At 36.1% G+C, this 26,268-nt stretch overlaps 1 protein-coding gene across 1 annotated transcript in view; it reads right to left on the bottom strand.

Annotated features, from left to right (window-relative positions):
• Positions 1–200: 200 nt before the first annotated feature.
• LOC149205357 (uncharacterized) overlaps positions 201–26,268 on the bottom strand; it is a 138,659-nt gene continuing 112,591 nt past the window's right edge. The window contains exon 6 of the mRNA XM_089395020.1: positions 201–1,272. Coding sequence (XP_089251146.1) covers positions 738–1,272 — 535 coding nt within the window. The 3' untranslated portion in view covers positions 201–737. The remainder of the gene's footprint in view (positions 1,273–26,268) is intronic.

Here is a 26,268-nt window from a genome sequence, read left to right as displayed (position 1 = left end):
GGTATCATTGAGTATGCGCCAATAAGTTACTGTGTTATACATGTAAACCTTTCATAGAAGGGAAGATTGACACAGGAAAACACAAAGAATTCCATAATGCTGTGATCATTGATAGCAGAACCACAAAATAATAATGGCCAAGGAGGTGGTACTAAACTGAACTACAACCACAAAGTTCAATTTGCACAGAACTAGAGAACTGGAAAAGCAGGAGTGAAAATAAACCAATCACCCCCAGACAGCATGCATAGATGTCAAATTGGAAAATACTATGTAAATAAAATTCAGGGATAAGTATTTCCATAGAGCTCTTTATCTCAGGTACCCTCACTGTTTTTGTTTCTCCCTTCAGGAGCATGCTAGAGGGCCTTTCTGAAAATAAGACAATCGGCCTATGGCAAATCTGCAAATCAGACCCTTCTCATGTCTTCATCATAAGCATAATAAGTATGCCTTCACCATAAGCATAATAAATAAGCTCTTCAGATAAGTTGTTAAGTGCGATAATACCTTCATGTGAAATTAACGCTTCTGAAGTACTGATCAGAGTACAACAGCAGAAATTGCCACAAACTCTGATATCAAATGTTTGGAGAACCACTGATTTTCTTTTTGCTTGATATGCTTCAAAAGTACATTTTCAATTTTTAACATAGACTTCCAACATTCAGACAATATGCTGATGAGAGCATTACCCATATTTTGACAGGGTTCTACAAATGAAAACTAGACATTAACTATCTCATGGGCCACATTGATGAGTGAGGATGCATGGAACCAATATCACCTGCTTCATCATTTTGAAAAGTAGAATATCCTTGGAAAACAGAGGTACCCCTGATCGCACCATTTCCTAGTCCATTTGCTCCATAGTAATTACTATTGTGAGAACTGCCAGAAGCAACAGAAGTCCATCTGCGAGATTCTGGTTCTGATACAACCCAAGGATAAACAGAGAATCCATCTCTTCTCCATGGAATACCTTGATCACCCTGCCAATTTATATCTGGCATACTTGTAAATCCCCCATCCTGCCCCCCAGTTGAAGTCAATGTACCCCAGTTCAACTGTGCATGAGAGTTACTGGTTTGCCCTGTTCTTCCAGCCACACCAGATCCCCTATTTCTCCACCTCCTGCTGTTGGTACCCGATCCAGCATGAAGAGCACCTGAAGAAGGTAAAAGGCTTGTCCCGCTCTGAACCTGTCCTTGAGCATATGGTTCAGCCCAGATTGTAGAAGCAGTTGAAACATCTATAGACCTTTGCTGCACCCTGAAAGAATTAAAAATTTAATATTATAATAGACTTTCAAATGGGATACAAACAGGTTCTCAAAGTTTTACATCATATACTTGATATCTTTCTTTAAAATCAAGGAATAACAAACAATATGTAGCTTATGTTCAATGTTATCAAGGATGGGCCTTTGCTGCAAATGAAAAGGAAGACAAAATAGATGATAATTTTGAAAGTAAAATCAAATGAGTTATGCATGATGTATGCAGTCTCAAATTCCAGTCATAGTGACTAAATACGACAATTATGTGAACAAAAAAGATATGACTGCCAACATTTTTTCGTACAGAAAAGTATGACCAGTTATGTCACTCATAAAAACACAAGTGTCAATCCATGGAAATAACTGCTACCATTAAACACCAACATAGTAAATTGGAAAAGTATGGCCAACTATGCCACTCAAAGATAAACACAAGCATTAATCCATGGAAATAACTGCTACAATTAAACACCAACATAGTAAATTGGGAAAATATGGCCAACTATGCCACTCACAGACAAACACAAGTATCAATCCATGGAAAAAACTGCTACCATTAAACACAAACATAGTAAATTGGGCTCTCTCTCTCTCTCTACATACGCACACACATTGCAGTTAACTAGGTCTGTAGATTATGGCATGTATCATATATACTCCAGTTAATTAGTGCTATGGAATATGGTCAATATTAAACTGTAGTTAATTAGCTTCCAATCTTAATGCGATAAATCACTTGGTATGCCCTTTTAATACTTGAAATTGGGAAAATAAACCTACTTGAATACAGAAATTTTAAAACAACAACTATTTACAAGGCAAACTTAATACTGACCCCACGTCTTCAGATAACCTTTACTATGACCTGCAAAAACATGAAATCAAAAATTTTAATTTATAATACTATATAGTTCAGCCTCCCCCGGGGGCACATCCTGGGGTAGTGGACATATTCACATTGTCCCATGGATCAAGGGCCAGGGTGGGGACATCCAACAGCACCCCTGATTTGGGGGGGGGGGGCCGCTCAAGGTCATTGCCTCTGGCAAAGGAGCCTCTCAAATTGAGGGCATTGGGACATCCCCCAATCTCTACAGGAGATGATCAGTCATCTGCTGTGGTAACCACCCATATGAAAAAGAGTCCCAGGAAAAACTGTTTCTCCAAAACAATTTCAGGTCAGTGATGAATATTCTTGCTTCTTCGTTTTTTTTAATCATGTATCTATATAGTACAAAGTATGATTGCATTTATATAATGATGTGTATAAATGCAACGTGCATTTTTATTGTTCTTACTAATGAGAAAAGCAAGAATTCTCCTATTGCAAATTATTTAATTGGATATTGCAGTGTATATTTGAGATTAGGATCTTTTGTTGAGATTTGTATTAATGATTACTTGGCTAAGTTACCGGAAACACCTGAAGAAATTGCCGGAAACGCGGATCCCCGTTTCCGAAACGGAAACGGATACGATCCTTGTCCGAAACGCCGTAAAAACGTTTTTGTGCCGTTTCAAAAAATCGGAAACTTCAGATTCGGAATTGGATACATTTCCAAGGGTTTTTAATTTTTTTGGATCCGTTTCCAGATTTAAATCGTGATCGGAATCCACCCTTAAAATGTTAAAACACATGAAAATTTGTTCAAAAATTTATACAAACAGAAAAAGATAGATGTTCAAAAATACAAACAGAAGGGTTTGATTAATGTCTTCATAAAGAGATTTATTTGAGCAATAATTTTCAGTTTGGTTAAGGTTTTGTTAATTGTCATTGATTTTGCTCTTGATTTCGTAAATCCCTCCAATATAACAAATCTTCTCTAGCCAATCTTTTGCCTGCATATAGTCAAGAGACCAAGCTGACATTGAGAAGATTGAAATGTTCAAATAGGTCTTGACAGAATATCCCAATGATCCCATGGGCCTTTTAATTGTCATGCAAGGAAGATAGATACCATCTGCCATGCATGACACGTTCTTTGAAGGAGTTGGACCCGAAAGCACAAAGGTTGTAGCATTTCTGATTACATTACTAATGATGATGATAATATGTTGAATGTTATAATAAACGCTAATGATGATGACAATGTTTATGCTGAATTGATGATGATGATTTGTTTATGTTGAATTCATGATGATGATTATGTATTTTTAGATATAGAATCTAGATTCTAAAAGATGAATGGTAATATATATATATATATATATATATATATATATACCGTTTCCTTGCCGTATCGTATCCAGATTTTTTGAAAATTTGTCGTATCCGTTTCAAACCCTGTATCCGTTTCAGTGCAACTTAGTTACTTGGTTATAAAATTTTGGTATAAACGGAAACCTCCCAAAACTATCATTCCCTGAAATTTGAGGGACCTCTCTAGTCATACCGGTAATGCATTTCCTTGTCCCCCTTCCTCAAACCTTAGAAAAAGATAGATTCAGTGCTATAGTTGAAAGTTGTTGAAGGTTTGTTGGCAAATCAGCACCATAGCAACAATAATGCCTGCCCCTCAAACTCATAAGGTCAAACAGTGGCAAACCCGTAAAAGTTTTAATGATGGAAGATATGTCAGACACAATGGGAAAGAACAAATCATGGCAGAAGAAACTGTATTTGAGATTTCATTAGTGTGAAATACACCAGAATGAATGAAATCAAACTTGGACGGTATCTTCAGGTACTCTTCATGCTCTAATTGAACTCTGAACTACTGGCACTTTTCAACTACAGATTTTATCGACAAGTATGGGGAAAATAGAAATTTTTTAAGTTTCAAACATATTTTATTTTTCCTACATTTTCCAGCTAAATTTTTTATTTTCACCCCAAAAATTATGAATTTTTGACGTACTCTCGTCATCGCATACAAAAAAACAAAATACATTTTTTAATGAAGTTCAGAAAACCCTATAACTAAGGAAATTGCTGAAAGCAAGCCATATGGGATAAAACACTTATCAGAGAAATTCTTCCAACTGCATCGACAAAAATCATGTCTTTTTCTCTCCAAATCAGTAACTTTGAAATAAATTGAAGCCATAGATTTAAAAACTGGCAGAGTCTGAACTGGAACCGGTCAACCCAGCCAGTAGGACTGGGCGAGGTGTTGAACCAGCCAGCTAACAAGACCGGAGGGCAGTTTGTACTGGTTAGGTGCCAAACCAGCCAGTTTGGTAGCTAACCAGTACAAACCAGCCCTAATCAGCTGGTTTGAACCCTAACTAGCCAGTCAGATCTCACATGCGTGGAGGGAGTCTGAGAGACACACTGGCAGTTTTTGAGGTGCTTTTGGAAGAAACCAGGGGACTGTTTCGGGAGGGCTGTTTCCCTCCCAAAACAGTCCCCCTGGCTATAAAACCAACCCTCCCATTCCTAAACCCCAAACCTAAACAAAGAACCTAACTCAACCCTAGCAATGGTAATGTTACCTTTTTATCCTTTTACTTAATTTTTTATCAACATTAATAATTTCAAGATGTTTGAGTGGTCCCAACCTTATCGAACTTCACACGTAGAAAGTAGAATTTCATATCCCGCTCAAAATTCAGCAGACTTAAGACTCAAAAGATGTCCAGATTTAAACTAAAAATAAGTTTAATTCAATTTTGTTTCTTTTGAGGTTATCTAAAAGAACATAAAGAAGTGGATAATTTTTAAGCCTAATCCTGCCACGGACTCAAAGACATGCATCGTCATCAAATAGTACCTTTACAGGGATGGATCTAAGTTACCAGGATTCGGATCCGGATCCGGATCCGGATGCGGATACGGATCCGGATCCGTCAGATTTTTTAAAAGCCAGGATCCGGATACGGCGGGGAAACGACATGTATATTATATAATATGGAAAAGGCTACAATATTCATGGTTACTGGTCTAACGTCTGTTGATACAATCTGAATATCTCAGCATGCAGCTACATCATTATGTGTAGACAAAATTGGCCATCTAAAAATAGCTTGTATGTGGTATGTAATAGGGGCAACTTCCACCCTCACAACATACTTTTAGGCCTTGAGCCATTAATATGTCTCCTTACTTTCAAAGAAGATAAACATTAGCAATTATAATTTGCAAAAATACAAAATTTTAAATATATAATTATATTTCATGCGATATTTAATAATAAATATATATTTTCAATATATGATATAATAAACTAATATATTTGATTTAATAGATATATATAAATTTTAATATTTCTATTTATAGTGCAATATATAAATTATAATATAAATATAGAACTTAATTCTAAATTATAATTTTTTTAAAATCTAAGTTTGAATCTTATATATATATAATTTTAATTTAGAAATTAAAATATAAATATAAAACTTAACTTTAAAATACCAAATTTTAAAATTTAATTAATATATATGAGCTTACAATATTATAAATTTTAATTTGTATAATATATCTGTATTATTATTATTATATGTTATAAATTACATAGTTGTTAATATTAATAAGTTATATGCTGAGTTCATTAATATATGAGCTTACGATATTATAAATTTAAATTTTTATAGTATTATCTGTATTATTATTATTATTATTATAAGTTATAAATTATATAGTTATTAATCTTAATAAGTTACGAGTTGAGCTCCCGACATCTGAACGTAAATAATCTCTAGAACATTAATAAATTTTCCGTGTCTCCAAATGTCCGCATGTTCCAACGAATGGTTAGCCCTTGGTTTCCGATACCATAGTATTTCTAACATTACTGATATGTTCCATTGGTGACGGGATGACCCAGAGAGGGTGCCCGCCATGGTGGCTACAAGCAACCCACGAATGCATTTTACTAGCCAGGTATTAAGCTAAGTATTATTTGGGAAATAACCTCTTCCGTGAGCAAATAGACCGAAGCTAGGTATTTATTCAGCGAATATTAATAGTGTGTTAATTCAACAAATATTAATAGAGTATTAATTCAGCGAATATGAACTTCTCCCGTTAACAGAGTATTAATTCAACAAATATTAATAGAGTATTAATTCAGCGAATATGAACTTCTCCCGTGACCAAAGGGACCCAAAGTTAGGAATTAATTCAACGAATATTAACAGAAAATTAATTCACTGAATATAGGTATTTTTGTGTTGTAAAAATCCCAAATTGCAGGAACGCAGTTTGAATTTCGGGGTGCACATTATCGTGAAGAAAACATTTTCATATGGGTCCCTAGGCGGATCCAAGCGAATCCGGATCCGGATCCGGATCAGATCCGGGGATCCGCGAATCCATCCCCCATGGCTGACGGATCCGGTAACATAGGGATGGATTCCTCTTGCCCACCTTCCAGTTTCTCTGAGTTATTTACTAGATATAGTGGTCCCTTGGCATGCAAATATTAGTGTATTCAATGAATCAATGTATAGGAGCAGTGGAAAGCTTGCAATCTTGTTGAAAGCTTTTAACTGAACCATTACCTCTAAAATTAAAATAAACAAGCTTGAGAAAGGCTAAATCCCATTTTTCTTCTGTTTCTGAAAATCAGTGTCAATCATAGTTTTAAAAACTGGAACATGTCTTCAAACAAGCCACCTATCAAAACAGGTTTCGAACCGGAACTGGATCAAGTAAGATCAAAATGGATTCAATGAACTGGTTTTTAAAAAATACATAAAATAATTCATTTTTAATGGAAATTTTCATTTGTAAGATTCCAAATAATTAGAGACAAAATATGCAAAGTTTTCTCATCTGTATAACATGTGAGGGTGAATATTTCAAAATGCACTGAGTGCAATTCATATCAGCAACAAAATACATAATCATTGAGGCTCTAAATAGCCTCTAGAGTCCAAAAACCATGCTACAAGTTACTGGGCCACTAGCCTACTACAAACCACTGATAAACACGATCACTCATCAAACTCATCACCACAACTAGAAATGGGATCATCTACTACAAACCACTGATAAAATGATCACTCATCAAGCTCATCACCACTACTAGAAATGGAACCATCAACAGGTGCTACATAAACATCATTTGGCTCAAAGTCTTTAGAGTCCTTGGATTCCTCAACCTTATAATATTGTAGAAATTGAAAAAGTTTAACATTCCTAACCAATGATTTTGGTTTGAGTGAAGGGTACATTTTTGTTAAGGCCATGGCAGAGAAGTTCAATAATCAATACCACCAACATCAAAGGAATTCAACAATCAGTGCCCCCGACATCAAGTCTTCAAGGTACATAAAGGGATTTGTGCTCTTGAGTAAATGCCAATCACATACCCTCATACATGATAGAATTCAATGAAAATGTTGCAAGGAGTGCGCTCTCGAAATTCACTCCCGCCAAAAAAAAAAATCACTCCCTTGTTTTTTCACAAAATTTGTCACAAAGATGTTCCAAACGCAAAAAAAATTCAAAGAAACAAGAGATTTTTGGTAGAGCAGCCTAATATTCAAGCCTATGGCCCTAGTATTGATATGCAATTCATGGTAATGTTAAATTCTTAAAGTAAAAGTGACATTCTCCTTTATCACTAATTTTCGTCCTTTTACTTAAATTTTTAACATTACCATGAAATGGCTCAAGATGTTTGAGAGTAGTTTCGACCTCATTGGATTTCATAAGGGGAAGGTAGAATTTTGTTGAAAATGCAACAAGAAAATACTAATTTAATTTGTCCTTAAATTAAATTATGAATTAAATTGTAATTCCATATATCATGACAACATGTAATAGTTAACTAAGTTAATTTGACTTAGTTAACTCAATTAATTTCAGTTGAGGGTCTAACTAGAGTCATGTAGAATTTCTCCTACAATTAGGAGCACTAGTTGAGTGTATTTTGAGTTGTAATTATTTAATTCAGTCCAACTAAGTTAAAGTCAGTTAAAGTAGTTCCAACTAATGGAGGAATTAGTGGGATATCCAGTAGTGAGGTGTAACCTGCAGCAGTGGGGTGTAACCTACAGTAGTGAGGTGTGACTTACTGTAGTGGGGTGTGACTTATTGCAGTGGGGTGTAACTAACTGTAGTGGGATGTAACCTGCAGTAATGGAGTGTAACCTACAGTGATCAGTAAATTGAAGATTCACTCATAATTAACTCATGCATGTCAGATCATAGAAAAACTCTGTTGGGATTGGAGTTCAAGGACAGTGTACTATCAGTTGTATAATCATCTGAATTGTATAGGTGCTGCATGCAACCAAAGGAAGGCCTACGAGGATTGCGCAATTCATAATTGTGGAACTTCCCAATTAAATATGGGTTAATTCCCAAGGGAACAGTACAAGGAAATAGGAGTTTGGCAGGCAGCAAAATTGGCTAGGTATTGGCTTGAGCTTGTCTGGGAAGCAGTGAGATAGATAGAGATAGTGCAGAGGTTTCTCGGGCTTGAGCAAAGCATTGTAATCTTCTCATATTTTCTAATTAATGCAATATACAGATAACAGGGGTTTTTAGCTGTGGCTTTCCCCATAAAATCATTGTGTTATGTGTGATTGAATTCTTTCTCTTATATGCTTCGTGATTTCATCGATCGTTTATTGTTTCCGCTGATGAGTAGAGTAGATTCAAGTCAACTTTTTTAGAATATTATAATCTATAGTTTGAATCTACAAGATATTTCTACAAATTTTAAATCTCACTCAAAATTCTGCAGACTTGTCAGTTTTTCAAGATTTCAAAATTGGGGAGATTGCAATGTTTCCATTGGATTTTGTCATGTACTAGGGTATGGGACTCGTATTTAATCAAGAGCACCAAGCCCTCTATGTACCTCGATGTTAGTGACAATATTTGTCGAACTCCTCTATCATGACCCTACTAAAAATGTACCCATCACTCAAACAAAATCTTGAATTAACATCCTACATTTTTTCTATCTTATGTTAATTACTTAGAAGGTGATATTAATGACAAAGATCCCAAGATAGGCAATGGTTTCGATGATATGTAGCTATTTGTTATATAGCATGATTTTTTTGGATGCTAGAGGCCATCTAGAACCCCTATTTGTTGATGTATTTTTGGTTCAAGGATGGATTGCACTTGATGCTATTTTTGTTATGTGCACCCTTACATGCTCTATAAATGAGACCTTGTAACTTGTGGACGTGGTTGATGAAGATTATAACTTTTAGATGATTGATGTTATATGGTTTAATCCATGTTTTTATGCTTTTTATATCTAATCCGTCATTCTACGTGCTTTTGTTGACATATATGCATCAAAATATATAAAAATATATATTATATAAACATTTGTTCCCAATTTGCTCCCGACTCCGAAGCTTTTGAAAATGTCCCTCCCCGCTCCCACTCCCAAGTAACCTTGACTAAGACATCTCTCTCTTCTTGTCTTCTCCTAGAGTTTCCTCACGAACCCTAGCATCTTACTTCCCACAAGACAACTCCAAGACTATTACCAAGAATAGAGTACAATGATCATAATATACAAGCGATCTCCTCCCTTATTATATAAACTAGGTGAGGGAGGAAAACACAAAACAAGGATTTATGTCCAAAAAAGCAACCAACAAGGCAACCCCACATGGAATGCTCTATAATACAAGCATAGACTTAAAAATTGAAACTAGTCATTGAATTGGCCAACTATCAAACCAAGTTTCGAACTGGAACTAGATCAAACTAGATTCAATAAACTGGTTTTTTTTAAATACATAAAATAATTATTTTTTAATGAAAAATAATGTTTCTAAGATTTCAAACCATTAAAGACAAAAAAAGTGCAAATGTTTCTCATCTATGTCCCATGTAAGGGTGAATATATCAAAATGGAATTGAGTGCAGTGCATATCAGCAACAAAATACATAATCAATGAGGTTCTAAATGGCCTCTAGAGTCCAAAAGCCATGCTACAAGCTTCTAGCTTATGACAAATCATTGATTAACATGATCACTCATCAAACTAATCACCACTACCAGAAATGGAATCATCAACATGAGCTACATAAACATCATCTAGCTCGAAGCCTTTGACTCATTGGATTCCTCAACCTTATAATATGGTGGAAAAAGCTTAACATGTCTAACCAATGATTTTGGTTTGAGTGAAGGGTTCATCTCCTAAAGCTTATAATATGGTAGAAAAAGCTTAACATGCCTAACCAATTATTTTGGCTTTAGTAAAAGGTACATTTTTGTTAAGGCCATGCCAGAGGAGGCCAATAATCAATACCACTACCATTAGAGTGGTTCAACAATCAAAACCACCAACAACAAGGTACATAAAGGGCTTTGTCCTTTCAATTAAATGTCAATCTCATGCCTTCATACATGATAGAATTCAATGAAAATGTCGCAATCCTACCAATCCTAAAATCTTAAACACTGTTAAGTCTACTAAATTTTGAGTGGGATATGAATTTCTACTTTCTCCATATGAAGTTTGATAAGGTTGCAACCACTCTCAAACACCTTGAAACAATTAACAATAATGTTAAAATTTTGACATTACCATTGCTTGTTAGCATTGTTAGGGTTAAGTTAGTTTTTTCTTTAGGCTTAGGTTTTAGGAGTTAGATTTTTACTACTTGACTAGTTTAGGACATGATCAATTGATTTGGACCAATTTGGTAGCAAGCCAGTTGGTTTGGTGGCCAGTTTGGTACCAAACCAATCCACTAGTCCAATTTGTTGCCCAGTTTGGGGCCAAACCAGCACAAACCAATCCAATAGTCCTATTTGGTGTCCAGTTTGAGCCCTGGACCTATCCACCTGACTAGCTTGATCAGTTTCGGTTCAAACCAAACCAGTTTTTAAAACTATGAATATAATGATGTACAAGAGTCATAATATGGTCTATCTATCCCCCAAGCGTGAATCTCCCAAGATTCAATGCCCCTCCTTTGTGACAATGCTCTCTCCAACCATCTACTAGATAGAAATTCATCTACCATGTTGGTATCAAAGTGTCCTCATGCAAGGAGTTCCTCCTCTAACTGTGTGTCACACATGTCCTTTCATGTTCCCAATGTACCTCACGTGTGTGCCAATGCGATCGTTGAGCCCTAATGCTCCTCAACATGTCTCGAAGTCCACAACAACCCTCCATGAAGTATGTTCCACACCAAGAGTCTTCAAGTCAAGTGCCCAATGTCCAAGGTATTTATCACATGGTCCTCGTTACTGCAAAATCTAGCAAACCTAGTGCAAAGCCTCCTTAGATGACCTAGGTCTTATGGCAACAACAGATCAGCCACCACTATCGCCTAGTGGCTTCTCTCCAACTGTTTAGTGGTGGATGTTATCCCCACAAGGGAGGCTTTCCTATAAAGATCACCAGCAAGATATTCAACTAAGGAGGGCTCAATGGTGATGCTAGATCTAATAATTGATGGAAAAGGTATCAATCAATGTTATCAAAACCAAATTGTTGACCAAGCCAATAGACCCCCCGAACTGCTTAGAACCAGACTAGAAACAATAAAAAAACTAGACCAAAAGACCAGCAAACCAAAAAATACATAAAATATTTAAATTTATTAAACAAAAAAAACATATATATTCATGTGCATCCATATGAATCCAAACCATTTATACACAAATATGTCAAAGCTCTGACTTATATAGCATGTAAGGGTGCATACAACCAACAGTAGACCCACCAACTAGTCAGAACTGAACTAGAAACGATAAAAAAAAAAAAACTGGACCCAAAAACATGTGAACCAAAAAATAGATAAAATATTCAAATTTATTAAAAAAACACATATATTCGTGTGCATCTATATGAATCCGAACCATTTATACATAAATATGCCAAAGTTCTAATTTATATAGTATGTAAGGGTGCATATAACCAACAACACCAAGTGCAATCCATCTTTGAACCAAAAATACATCAATAAACAGATTATAGATGTGGCCTCTACCATCCAAAAATAATCATGCTACAACAAATACCTACATATCATCAAAATCAATGCCTATGTTGGGATATTTGTCATCAATATCACTCTCTAAGCATTAAGCATTAAAATAAGATAGAAAAAGCTTAACATGTCAAGTCAATATTTTGTTTAAGTGATGGATACAATTTTACTAGGGTCGTGATAGAGGAGTTCAACATTCAATGCCACTAACATCAAGGTACATAGAATGCTTGGTGCTCTTGATTAAACACTAGTTCGATACCCCCTCATACGTGACAAAATCTAATGGAAACGTTGAAACACCCCAATCCTAAAATCTTAAAAGTTGTTGAGTCTGCTAGATTTTGAATGTGATTTAAAATTCTACTTTGTCATGTGAAATTCAATGATGTAGAAACCACTCTCAAACATCCTAAATCAATTAATGGTAATGTTAAAAATTTAAGTAATTACTTTAAGAATTTAACATTACCATGAATATTCTAGCAATAGTAGGGCCCTAGGATTGAATATTAGGCTACCCCACTCAATAGATATATATAAAATTGTCTTTGGAATTGTCCTTGGTAACATTGTACGAAACTGGCCGATTCGGTACCAAACCGGCCTTTTCCAATTCCAAACCTCAAACCAAACCAGTTTGGGGGTCAGACTAGTTGAATTGACCAATTCCACCGATTCTAGTTCGGTTCCAATAATATTGGTAGTGGCAAAGCCTTGAAAGGCTAAGATAAGAGTTGCATAAAGTTCAAGTACATGTTCCCGAGGCCTTTATAATTTAGAAGAAGGTTTCTCTAAGTTAGGGTTTGTGAAAAATATAGATTAGTGGCACGCAATGGCATATAGAAGCTCTAGAAAATAGCATGTAAATGATAAGATCAACAAAGAACCAAAGACTATGAAGTGAGGCAATCTAGGGGTAAGTAAACAATGGTTTTAAATGGCTGAAAATGCATATGACAGCAATAAATACCAAGACATCAGCCCTAATTTGAGAGTTAAAATATGCAATTAGTACTAAATTTTCCCTTTTTATGTATTCATTAAATGCAATCCCTTCCAATAGGGCAACAACATATGGACATAGAATTGCTATAAAGTATAGACTTGAGCTAACCCCAACCCTCGTCACCAAGAAATTAAAGAAAAAAACTTAAAAGTGAAGCGAACAAAGATCGTCCTTCAAGTTCAATGCTCCAAAAGACTTGGAAATATGTAGATCTCCATTGAGATACAAGAATATATACTATATGTATGAATAAGAATGAAGTTACAATTGGGAGTGAGGGCCTTGTATATATAGCCAGGAAGTACTCTTTCACAGACAGTCATGTCCGTAGAGACATGCCTCTTTGTTTAACTAATTACTATTTAATTACCTATTATTATGATTATTATTTATTATCTATATTTATTAATTTTACCTAAATTATATTCATAACATTGCCTTCCCCTTCAAAAAGTTGTCCTCAAAGCTTGCTGATGAAAAGGCTTGATCTCTTTTTAAGTTTCCGATGTCTTCTCGTCTCGGAATTGTCATCTTCGTTGATACAAGTTGCTATGATCCTCTAAGTGAAACAAAATTGTCACACTGAGAAGGGATCAGACCATCCTAGATCAATCTTCTGTGGAACCTTGCGGTGATTGGAAATTTGTGATGAATTGTTATCACATGAGCGGATTGCACTAACATTGGTATTCTTCGAAACATCAGTTTGTTGTTTTTGTTATAAATACATAGCTTTATTGACTTGTCTACTCTCGTGATTCGGATGTCGATAAGGAATTCTGGTGATTTGATTTTCCCTTATCTTGTTTGTGTTGTTTTCTTGATTTATATGAAGTCCCTGATTTCCTTTAGTTATGGAAGTTGAATGGTTAATTTTTGGATCTTCACTTGAATCTTTTGTTGTTGGAACTACAACTTCTAAGTACATCTTTACTTCAGCTAGTTTGTCTTCTTCTTGAGTTGTGATATTGACTGGATCGGTATTTGTTGTTTTTTGTCAACTTGAATTTCTACATTTGATGCTTCCTTCTCAATAAGTTGTTGTACCTTGTTTTCTAATGACTTCTTGTCCTTCTTAAGCTTCTTAATTTGCGTCAATAATTTTTCACTATGGTCTTTAAGTTGAGAAACTTCTTCATTTTTGTCAGTGGTGATCTTGTCAATTTCTCTTTGCATATTTTGTAGTACTTTTTTACCTTCTTGAAAAATTATTTTTGAAATATCTTGTATGTCTTCTGGTGTTACTGAATTTGGCTTCAGTGTAACATCCTGGAGTGTTATTTTCTTCTTCCTGTAGGAAAATGTTAAAAACTTATTTTTCGTATTTAAGATGAAGGATCCTAGAGTTTCCATCTAGGGTGAACCCAAAATAATGTCACCTTGATTGCTCCATAGGGTTTGAACTGAGAATTGTGATATAAATGTATAATCCTCAATGTTTAACTGTAAATTGGTTATGTCATATTTTTTGTTGCCAAAACAGTCTAATTTTTTGATTATATTTGACTCTAGAATCACTAACTGGTTTGCAATTTTATGCGTTATATAATTTTTATCTTCGGCAGGTGAGATAGCAATAGTGACATCTTTTCCTGCAATAGACCCTTTAATTCTAAATAGCATTGAAGCATAATTACGTGAAGTTTTCTGGAAATCTTCCTTCAATTCCAAATTAGACTCCATTTTACATTCGTTGATAAAACAATACATTGCTTGATGAATTTATATACGCTTGAAGTGATCCAATTCTTCAAAATATAATTAAGTCCCCTTATAACGTTGAACTGGGACCTTTTAAATTTCTTTTTCCTTGAATATTTTTGTATTCAAACTAAAATAAAATACTTTATTATATAATCCTTCCTTCCGTTTGTTGAAAAATACTTCTTTAATTTAAATAAAAATGTACTTTTTTTACTATTAATTTCTGTAATTAATAATTGGGTTTCATATATATATATATATATATATATATATATATATATATATATAGATATATATATATATATATATATATATAGTTAATACCCTATTAATCTTGTTTTTCCTATTGTTTTAAAAATATGACTACTTTAACCAATAGTGACGACCTGTACGGAACCCCACTCCAAGAGTTATTTTACTGCACAGTTTTAATTATATCATAGGGATGCAGCTCAAATGAAACGACAACATGATATAGGTGGAAATTATGACATCCAGAAAAATAGGAGAAAATTATCTTCACTGCTTGGTGGCCGGACAACCCCAAATTCAGCGGTTTCACCCAGTGTTGCACGAAGCGCCCCCCCTAGTTCCAAGCCCCGAAGCGCGTCCCGTACTGAAGCGCCTAGGAAGCTTGGCCGGAAGCGGCGCTTCCGAATTCGGAAGCGCCGCTTCGGCTTTTTTAGCCGCTTCCTGGAAATTTGGAAGCGTTGTACGGAAGCGCCGCTTCCGAAGCGCCGAAGCGCGCTTCGTACGGCGCTTCGGGCATCGGAAGCGTGGCGCTTCGGAGGAGGAAGCGTACGCTTCCCATACGCTTCCAGAAAAGCTTCCGGAAAAGCGTTTAGAAAATCGTTTTTTTTTTCAATTTTTTTTTAATTTTAGGTGAGTTTGCTTGTTGGGGGTGGGTCCACCTTGGGTTAGGGTGACGAATGAAGGCAAAAAAAATATAAATATAGCAGATGCTCCCTCATGGTAATGTTAAATTCTTAAAGTAAAAGTGACATTCTCCTTTATTTTTCATTTTCATCCTTTTACTTAAATTTTTAACATTACCATGAAATGACTCGGGATGTTTGAAAGTGGTTCCAACCTCATTGGACTTCATATGGAGAAAATAGAATTTCATATCCTATTCAAAATTCAGCAGACTTAACAGTTTTCAGGAATTCAGGATCAAAGGGATTGTGGCATTTCATTAGATTATATCAAGTATGAAGGTATGCGATTAGCATTTAATCAAGAGCACCAAGCCCTATATGTACCCTAGTGTTGGTGGTGTTAATTGTTGAACTCCTTTGTCACGCGGCACGCCCTTAGCAAAAATTACCTTTCAATCAAGTCAAAATCATCGATCAAACATGTTAAGCTTTTTCTACCATATTTTAAGTCTTGAATTAGGTAGTTTGATCAAAATTGGGCAATGTTGACTAATATCCCTAGACAATCGAGGTAGAGGCAAAGGCTAGACAAGAGGAGAAGAATCTAGATTCTAGATCATTAATGTACAATGGATGTTATATCTATCTTGATTTATGCAAAAATATGCATGTTTTCATGTCTTCTACAATTAATTTGGTATTTGGGATGTTTGTTTTGAGTATAAATGCAAAAAAATATAAATATATATATATAGCAGACGCTTCCGCGGACGCTTCGCTTCCTAGATTTTTGGAAAATGACGCTTCGGCATCCCTGCTTCCAAAAAACGCTTCCGCTTCGTGCAACATTGGTTTCACCTTATTTTTATTAAATAATCAATGCAATGTTGAATATCAAAATTGAGTCATATGGTTGAAGCAGGAGGAGAAGATGCAGCGATGTATGGACGGTGTCCTAGTGCGACGGACGGTCCTCTGTCGGAATCATAGAGGAAGGAAAGCGACAGGGTGTGTGTTCTATGGAAACAACATGAATTGTGGCACCGACAAAGAGGATGGCATCGGCAACGGTGGTAGTGTGGTCATTGTGTGGCTGTGGCAATTTTGTAGTTTGTTACGTGTCCTGAGTTCAACGATTGTGCTCGACGATGGCTTGTTGGATTTGATGTTTAAGGCAACAGCGATGTAACTTACTCTGTTTGTGGCTAGTAAAATCCAATTGGCAGTGTTGGTCGTTTATGTTGTTGCAGCAACAACTAGTTGATCGCACGAGAGGCAGCAGAAGAACACTAGCCGTCAAGGTATATTGGTCGGCCAGCAGTTGTAGTGGTTGGTTGGGCTACACAGCTGTGTTTTATTTTTTTAACCTTTTATTTTTTTATTTTATTACTATTATTATTATTTTGTATTTTTTTTAATATACAAGTGACTTTCATTTTTTTTGTCCTTCTATATATATATATATATATATATATATATTTATTTAAATTATTTTTTTTTTCCTTTTCTCTAGACATCTTCTATATGCAACTTTTTTGTTTTTTTAATGGCCAAAGGCCCGAGGATGAAACTTGTAAAATGGAGAACCTCCACACTGTGTAGCGAAACACTTAAATGGCAACAAGGTTGATGAATTCCCACGGCCAAAGACCGGGTCATATTGGCTTTGTGCAGTGATTGCAGCTAGAGGATCGAACAACTCTGATACAAAATGAAGCGAACAAAGACTGTTCTTCAGGTTAAACACTCCAAAAGACTTCGAATATATAGATCTCCATTGAGATACAAGAATATATATTATATGTATGAATAAGAATGATGTTACAATTGGGAGTGACGGCCCTGTATATATAGCCAGGAAGTACCCTTTCACAAACAGTCATATCTGTAGAGACATGCCTCTTTGTTTAAGTAATTATTATTTAATTCCATTTTATTATGATTATTATTTATTATCTATATTTATTACTTCTACATAAATTATATTCATAACATAAAGAGAAATTTAGAATGATCAACACCTACTAGACTAGTTCCTTTATCTACTTAGGTAATGGAGTCAATTAGGGCAAGGTCAATGATAGAGAGCCTTGGATGAAGAGGGTGGAAGATAGAATTTCTCCTTACAAACCCTATCAAGTTCTCTATATGAGATATTTTAAGGTTAAAGGATGCATGAACCAAGTTCCTTTGATAGATTCATGCAAAACAAATTTTACATACCACAAAGAATCAAGATTTCAAGGAAAGATATTGCACTTTTGAATATGGCACATATTGAAACCCTGATTTCATAAATATAGCATGCAAAATGGAAAAAGAAGGCAATAAACTTACCCAATTCCATCAAGAATCACTTCAATCAATCCCAAAAGTCTCTCCATGCAAACATCTCCCTCCCAAGACAATTCAATCCAAAAAAGATCACATTGTGTCCAAGAAGAAAAAATAAGGGCTAGTGCAAACTCCTTTACAGGAGAATAAATGAGTGATTGATGATGATGAATAATGAATAGTGTCTCCCCTCTAATTATATGAGGGTAACCAAGTCAATTTTTCATAATTTTACATAAAAGCCCAAAAAGTGTGTTTTAAGTGTTCAAGTAGGTCAACTGCAACAAGCCGCCCTTGAGATAGCCCTAAAACATAATAAAAGTGCCAAAATATCCCACACGTGTGAGAATAAAATCTCTTTACTGTGATCTCATCCTCCAAGATGGATAATCTCCATTAAGCAAATAATAAGATTGTCCATGAATGCTTCTCAAACCAACAAATCATCGAAGTGCATGGCTGCAGATCCAAATGGCACCTCCTCCACAATGACATCATCCTCAAAAGGGCCTACATCACCCTTCTATGGCACATAGGCATTCAAGTGTTGGCATCAGGTCATGGTGTGTTAGCCCTCCCAAATCATCTCAGTGATCTCCATCCCAATCCAAGTTTTGGAACAAGGAAATGTCCATCAAACAAGGCCAAGGCTAACCCGGGGGCATCCTAGGTCCATTTGGGCACATCATAAAATAAGCCAACACCTTGGCTCACTAGCTCAACATTTCAACAATTGGAGGTATATCAAGAGGTATGAAACCATGTGGAAGTTGCTCAAGGCTCAATGTTCATCTCTAGAGGGGCAACATTGGAGCTACAAGGTCACATGTACTCTCAGAATGGGGCAAAACATCCTCTGGAATGTGCTCGAGAACAATCAAGCCATCCCTCCAAGCGATCTTTGTTGCATGTGTGATGCCACCTGAAACAAACCTCTCAAAATCAAGTGAGATCAAGATCATTAGGGACAAAAACCATTAAAGCACCATAGTGGACCATATCTAATGCTAGAGGCATAGAAATACTTCACACAAGACTTACCTTTAAATGTCTTTCTAGCTCAAGATTTGTAAACAAGTTACCTCACTTATGTTAGGTATGACTAGGTCAATAACCCTATTAGGTGTTTCCAACTTCAAGGTAGACCCTTAAATCCATAGGTGTGTGATAATGTGGTCATGGAGTGGAAAAGACTTCAAGGAAGATGCCATAGCCATGAGACCAGCTGACGGAGGTCCAATAACCTTAGCATAATGACGTAAGGAGGGAGCAATCGAGGAGGCATGAGTTACCCCTTTCCTCGTTTTGTTTTTTCCACTCCTCTGGTGCACCTTTTATTTTAATGAATTTCGTGCAAAGTATGGGTGACTAATTTGCCTTTTTATTTTCCATTACCCCTTAATGATATGGTAGTTTATCGCCAGTGTTCCACAGGGATGCATACCCCAAGGTGGGTTGCACGCACCCCATGCTTCACATGCACTAGGGAAGGGGGAACACTCGGGGAAACGTTTCCCCACATCCCCCTTTTGGAGAAACACAAGAAGACACATGGGGGAACGTTTCCCCAAAAGGGGTGCTTCTAGGCAAACCCCCTCAAAAGGGGGACGCCCATAAGCACCCCTTTGGAGTTCGAGTTATATCAATTTATTATTCCAATCTTCAAACTTCATTGCCTACTATAGTCTATTTTGCTCAGTACTAATTAGATTCTAGAATGATGAACGATGAATTTAAATTTTAAATCTATTTACATTCTAGAATGATGAATGATGAACGATGAATTTAATTTTTAAATCATGTAGATTCTACAATGATGAATTTAATTTTTAAATCAATGTAGATTCTAGAATGATGAATGATGAATGATGAATATGGATCAATGTATTGCCTCCTGCAACTTTTGTCTCTCCGAGCAGCAGGGGCTCTCCCTCTCCAAGTCCCCAAAACTCGACTCTTCCTATAGCTCAATCTGACAATCTCAGAAAGCCTAAGCGAGAGGAGAGAAACTCAGAGAAAGCAGAAATGTTGAACAACACAGGGAAGGAATGTGCCAGGAACAGCCTTAAAGCTGCTCCTGACAAGATGAGGGAAGATTCTCCACAACCGATGTAATGTCCTCTATTTCTGGAATTGGGAGCCACTATTTCTGCTTGCCTAATTGTATCCTTTAGGCTAGCAAGAAGGAAAAATTATCTAGGAGACCCAAAGAAATTTACCCAATTTTCATATTATTAAATAAAAAGGGGTAATTATAATTAACAAAAAAGGGGCAAAAAGTCACTTAGGAGAAAAAGTGACTTCATCATTAAAATAATATTGAAAGAAGTTCTAAAAGCTTGGAGAAAACACAATGAAAATTTATAAAAGGAGGGAAGAGCTCATTTGCTAATGATTCAATCCCATCATTTCTCATTGCCATTGAAGAGAAGCTCAAGTGAGTTTCAGTCCAAGGGTTCAAAGCGAAATCTTCACACTAGTTTCGGTGGATCCCATTGCCACCGTAGCTAGTACTTCTCCAATTTCAGTGGGATGTTATTGCCACCCTAGTTGGATTATTTCCCAAAAGTTATTTTGAAGATCTAATTGAGTTGTGTTGCAGGCAAATTTCAGCATTGAGGAGCAATTGCAGAAGGGCAAATTCATGTTTTCTCAAAGAGGCCGAGTTTACCTATAAGGAGGTCAAAGTTCTTCTAGATCTGGAGACCGAGTTTTATTAGTCTTGAAGGCCCAAATCGATTTTCCCCAATGCCAAGAACTCTCCACCAAGAAGGGGCTGAAACCGTAAGCTAATCATTGCTAGGAGGTCGATTTGTGCCAAGGGATATGGACAAGTTTCAGAGGTCGAGTTGGATCCATTCACACTGCTTGGCAGTCAGCATCTTACAGGACATTTGCACCAAGGTTGTGATAATCGAGATCGGGATTAAATCGGCGAGGGTCCGGAAAAAGAAAAAAATCGTAAAAATTGGGATAAAATCGGTAAAAATCGGCCAACAAAAATACAATACAATACAAAAAATCATTTTTTTTGGCGGCCTCACAATTCTTTCTGATCAGATCGTGACTTTTTCAAAATGAAAAAATCGCCAATTTAATCGGTTGATTAAATCGTTGCACGAAAAAATCCTCGATATTTTCAAAAAATATCGCTTTAATCGTGATTTTCGCAACACTGGTTTGCACAATAAAATAACAGAGACCGAGTTGAGATTCCTTGAGCCATTCGCTCAGCCCGTCAAGCATACTTGTTCCAGATCTTTGCACAAGGAAACAAGATCGAAATCTTAAAGGACAATTATCATTTGGAGCTGAGTCATTGCTATGTCAAAGAGGCCAAAAATCTGTGATCAAGCTGGATTTTCTTCTTGCTAATTGAGGGCCCAATTCATCCAAGATTATAGGGCGAACTCTCCAAAGGTTATCTTCATCATTTGAGTTTGTGGGACTGCTAATATTCCTCCTCCAAAGAGTGGACCAAATTTCATTATATCCTGGAGCAGCCTCAGCTTGATTGCCTCAGACTGAATTCATTGCATTGGTTGGATGTTTTCTTGGTATCTCTGCCATTCCCTGGAGCATATTGAAGTGCTGGAGCAGACTTTATACATTGTCCAGGAGGCTGAGCTAATTCAGAAGTGCTGAAGTAAATTCTCTGAGCATTGTACAGTTGGTAGATCCGGAAAATATTCACCTTCTTATCAGCTGAAGCAAGTGTCAGGTTCTGCTCTAAGTCTGAATTGCAGCCATTGAACAATGAAGATCAATCCCAATAAAAGTCATATTTGCCTCAAATTTTGGCTGATGTTATTTATCTTATTTTACTCACAAAATGTTTGACGAAATTCTGAGTTATTTTCCTGAAAGTATTTTCCAGAATTCACATGCTAATTGTTTGTAGAAAGGTTTCAAAGAAGAAGTCTCAAAATTGAGGAAAACTTGGTGTAAATTTCTGCTTGGATATATTACAACTGGCTACCGCTAATGCAACTGACTTCAGAGGAACTACTGTTGTATGGGAAAGACCTCCCTGGATGCCAGAAGGTCAAGATGACCCGTTCTGTTAGCTTCCAGCAAGTTCAGGCGTAGCCCAAGGAACCAGCAAAGAAACCATAAGCTTTTGACAATCTTTTTGCATGCTTTCTTTGTTTTATCTGCTATATTTTTTATACAATTCACTCAGGGAGCCCATCTGGTTTCTCTTCTGGGCAGATGGTCCTCCCCTGGCTTGGCCCTCTGTGAGTTTCAGTTTTGCCAAGTTCTATTTTTTGAAAATGCTAACACCAAACAAGATCCACAAATGTTCAGACATGCTTGTAAATTTCCTGTAATATAATGTCTTCTAGCTTACAAAAAAAAGAGTGATATCAGCCATAACAAATTCTCATACCATCTGGAAATTTCTTGGAATTCAAAATTCAAAGCAAAACAAAAATTTCACCTTCAACCTAGAAGGCTTCTTGGATCTTAGCCGTATGAATTTTCAGCCTAAGGGCAGCTGACAATGGGAAGAGTACAATATTTCATTTCCAAACATCCCAAATTTCTCGACAATTCAAGGAAAAATGATACCAAACCAAAGGGTAACTTTTACCCCTTTTACAGCAATTCATCATCGAATAACCAGAATTGAAAATACTCATTTACAGCTATAATAGCAGCAGTACAACAGCCATAAAATCAACCCCTTATATTCTTCACTTAGATGTCAAATCAATTGACAATTGTCCTTTTACTTATTTCAAATCAGCAAGACATATATAGCCATAAACAACAATGCATGAAGAACATATATAGTTGAAAATCAAATCTGGAAATTCCACAAGATTTGGATAGTTGGAAACTCATTAAAATGCCCAAGATGAAGTACATATACATACCCTAGCCTTCTCTCAAGGATAATACAAATCCTCCTAGCTCTCTAAACCTTAGCTAGCGCAAATCAACAAAACCCTAACAACCAAGAAGATCCGATATGAAAGAATCACTCCAACACATCCTCCAAGCGAAGATGTCCTCTCCTCTTCTTCCCAATTCCACCAAAGGGTTTTATCACAAAACCCTTATCTCTAATCTCCAAGTGAACCTAACTCTAAACCTCCAAAATACTCCAAGACCAAGAACCCTAGTGATTCAAGAGAGAGAGAGAGAGAGATTATGCATATGTGAAGATAGTCCTTTTTTACTAGAGTCTGATTGGCCTTCAACAAAGAGAGTTCAAATCATCCCCATTTGCCACAACATCAAATGCAACCAAACAGTTCCTCAACCCATCATCCTTGTAGAGTTTGGTGGTCAGCCCCTTCAGCTTGATATAGTGTTTGGCCTCATCCCACTCCTACACCACATTTGGTATCTCATTAATACTAATAGAGTCAAGGGACAAGACCAATATCCTTACTTGCCTTACTAATTAGAGTTCATTGCATCAATTATTTATTCAATTCGTTCTCGACACTAGTATGCTAACTTCTCAAATCTCCCTAGCATATTACGATGGACCGGCTCTCGCCATTTAGATACTCCCTTGATGCACCCAACCACCTCTTACCCACTAGCCAAGAGATGAACACAATCATCAAAAAGGATATCTATAGGCAATTTGTCCAGGTCACTTGGATACAGGGTTGCGGGGGAGCAGCTCCCCCCCCCCCTCAAACCCGCTCCTGAATCGCGGAGCAACTTAGGAGCAACCAAGGAGCGCGCTCCCGAAATCGCTCTCGCATGGGAGCGAATTTTGGGAGCGAAATTTTCGCTCCCTAGCCTATTATGCAAAACGAAAAAAAAAAAAAAAAATTGAAGTAACATTCGAAATGCAATTTTTTTTCAAAGAAATAAATAATTTTTAGTGGGTGTCGCCTAATTATCAAGCCTATGGCCCTAGTATTGATACGCGATCCATGGTAATGTTAAATTCTCATTACCATGAAATGACTTGAGATGTTTGAGAGTGGTTCCGACCTCACTGGATTTCATATGGAGAAAGTAGAATTTTAAATCTCAATCAAAATCCAACAGACTTGTCAGTTTTTCAAGATTTCAAAATTGGGGGGATTGCAATGTTTCCATTGGATTTTGTCATGCATTAGGGTATGGAACTCGTATTTAATGAAGAGCACCAATCCCTCTATGTACCTTGATGTTAGTGACATTGGTTGTCGAACTCTTGTATCATGACCCTACTAAAAATGTAACCATCACTCAAACAAAATCTTGACTTGACATGCTATGTTTTTTCTATCTTATGTTAATGAGGGTGATATTAATGACATATCTTGATTTTCCAACAAGACTCTAAAATTAGACATTTCTCGCGGGGGCAAGAGACCCAATCATTAGCAATAGATAATAGATTTACTTGTCTTTTCTAGTTTCTAGTAGTTTTTATAACTGTTGACTCTTTCATATTTATTATGATATTTTTTGTAAACAATATATGACAATTTAAGCTTGAAGCTTGAATTTGGCAATTATAACTCATTGGTAATGAATTATGAATATGATGCTTCGTGAAAGTTGAAAGTTGTTTCATTTCATTTCATTTTATAACATTTCATTTCATGTTAGATATTATTTGTTGTAATGGTTACACTTAGCTTACAAGTACAACTTTGGGTGTCAATAATGATAAATGTTATATATTGAATTTTGAAAGCTTGAAACTTTAAGATTGATGAATCATGATTCATGTTACCAACTTGTGGACGTGGTTGATGAAGAGATGATTCATGAGACTCAATATGTTGTATGTTACTAACTTGTAGACATGGTTGATGAAGATTATATAACTTCTAGATGATTGTTGTTATATGGTTCAATCTATGTTTTTTATGTTTTTTATATCTAATTCATCATTCTACATGTTTTTGTTGACATATATGCATCAAAATATATAAAATATATATATATATATATATATTTATATAACGCTCCGGGATTTGCTCCCAAACTGGGAGCTTCTGAAAATGTCGCTCTTGCTCCCTGTTTTCGCTCATGCTCCCAAGTAACCTTGCTTGGATAAGCCCTCAGGGTCTGTTACATCCGAAGATGACCTTCTATATTTAGCACTTCATAGTTATGCAAGATGGGCTCATTGTTCAACGGTTCAACCCCATTACACATTCCACCATTGAATGCATGCTTTTTGGATCCCCTTGGACTAGTTCAAAGTTCACTGACATAGATTGTAGATCAATACTAACCAACATATTGACCAATAAAACAAGATATGTGAATTGTGCCACCTTCGAGAGGTTGAGACTAAGTTGCAATTCATCTTTCGTTCCCTAATTTACTACATGATACAAGGAGAGCTACAAATTCTTGGAAATTTCTTAAGATACTCTTACCACCTACAACTAGCCTTTATAGTATACACATGCAGAAGACACTCTAACGCCACTCTTACATGCTCCAACCATATCCACATCTTGGACCACTTACACCCAACTATTTTTGTCCCTTTTTACAGTGCTTTCATCTAAGGGCACCAAAGGGTGGATGGATAGAGTTCACCCCAAATCAACGAGGACATGGAACACTATTCCTACTTCAGTGAAACGCCCACAACTTCACCAAACCAAACCTCACATTTGTAGACAAACCAAGCACTAAAGGACATCTTCCAGGTCTCAACAACGAGTTCTCTCCTAAGCTATCGGAAACTGCTGAAGAATTTTCCGGAAATGCGGATCCCCGTTTCCAATACATAAACGGATACGATTCTTGTCTGAAACACTGTAAAAACGTTTTTGTGTCGTTTCAAAAAATCAGAAACTTTAGATTTGGAATTGGATACGTTTCCAAGGGATTTAAATTTTTTTGGATCCGTTTCCGGATTTTCGGAAACGGATCCACGAAAATTGTGATCAGAATCCACCCTTAAAATGTTAAAAAGCTTGAAAATTTGTATAGCCATAAATAAATAATAAAAATGAAGAAATCAGATTTGCAAATAAACTCACTATAAACAGAGTCTCATAAAGTCTTTTCTAAATCTTTAGAAACAACGACACTCCATATATTTATCAAGGATTCTTACTAAGAAAAAGATAGATGTTCAAAAATGCAAATAAAAGGGTTTGATGAATGTCTTCATAAAGAGATTTATTTGAGCGATTAATTTTCATTTTGGTTAAGGTTTTGTTAATTGTCATTGATTTTGCTCTTGATTTCATAAATCCCT

This window comes from Pinus tabuliformis, chromosome 1_2 (genome assembly GCF_031772625.1).
Source record: "Pinus tabuliformis cultivar Carrire ecotype Pingquan chromosome 1_2, CPIR1, whole genome shotgun sequence".
NCBI lineage: Eukaryota > Viridiplantae > Streptophyta > Pinopsida > Pinales > Pinaceae > Pinus > Pinus tabuliformis.
The sequence above is the reverse complement of the archived record's forward strand: the minus strand, read 5'-3'. Positions and strand labels throughout refer to the sequence as shown.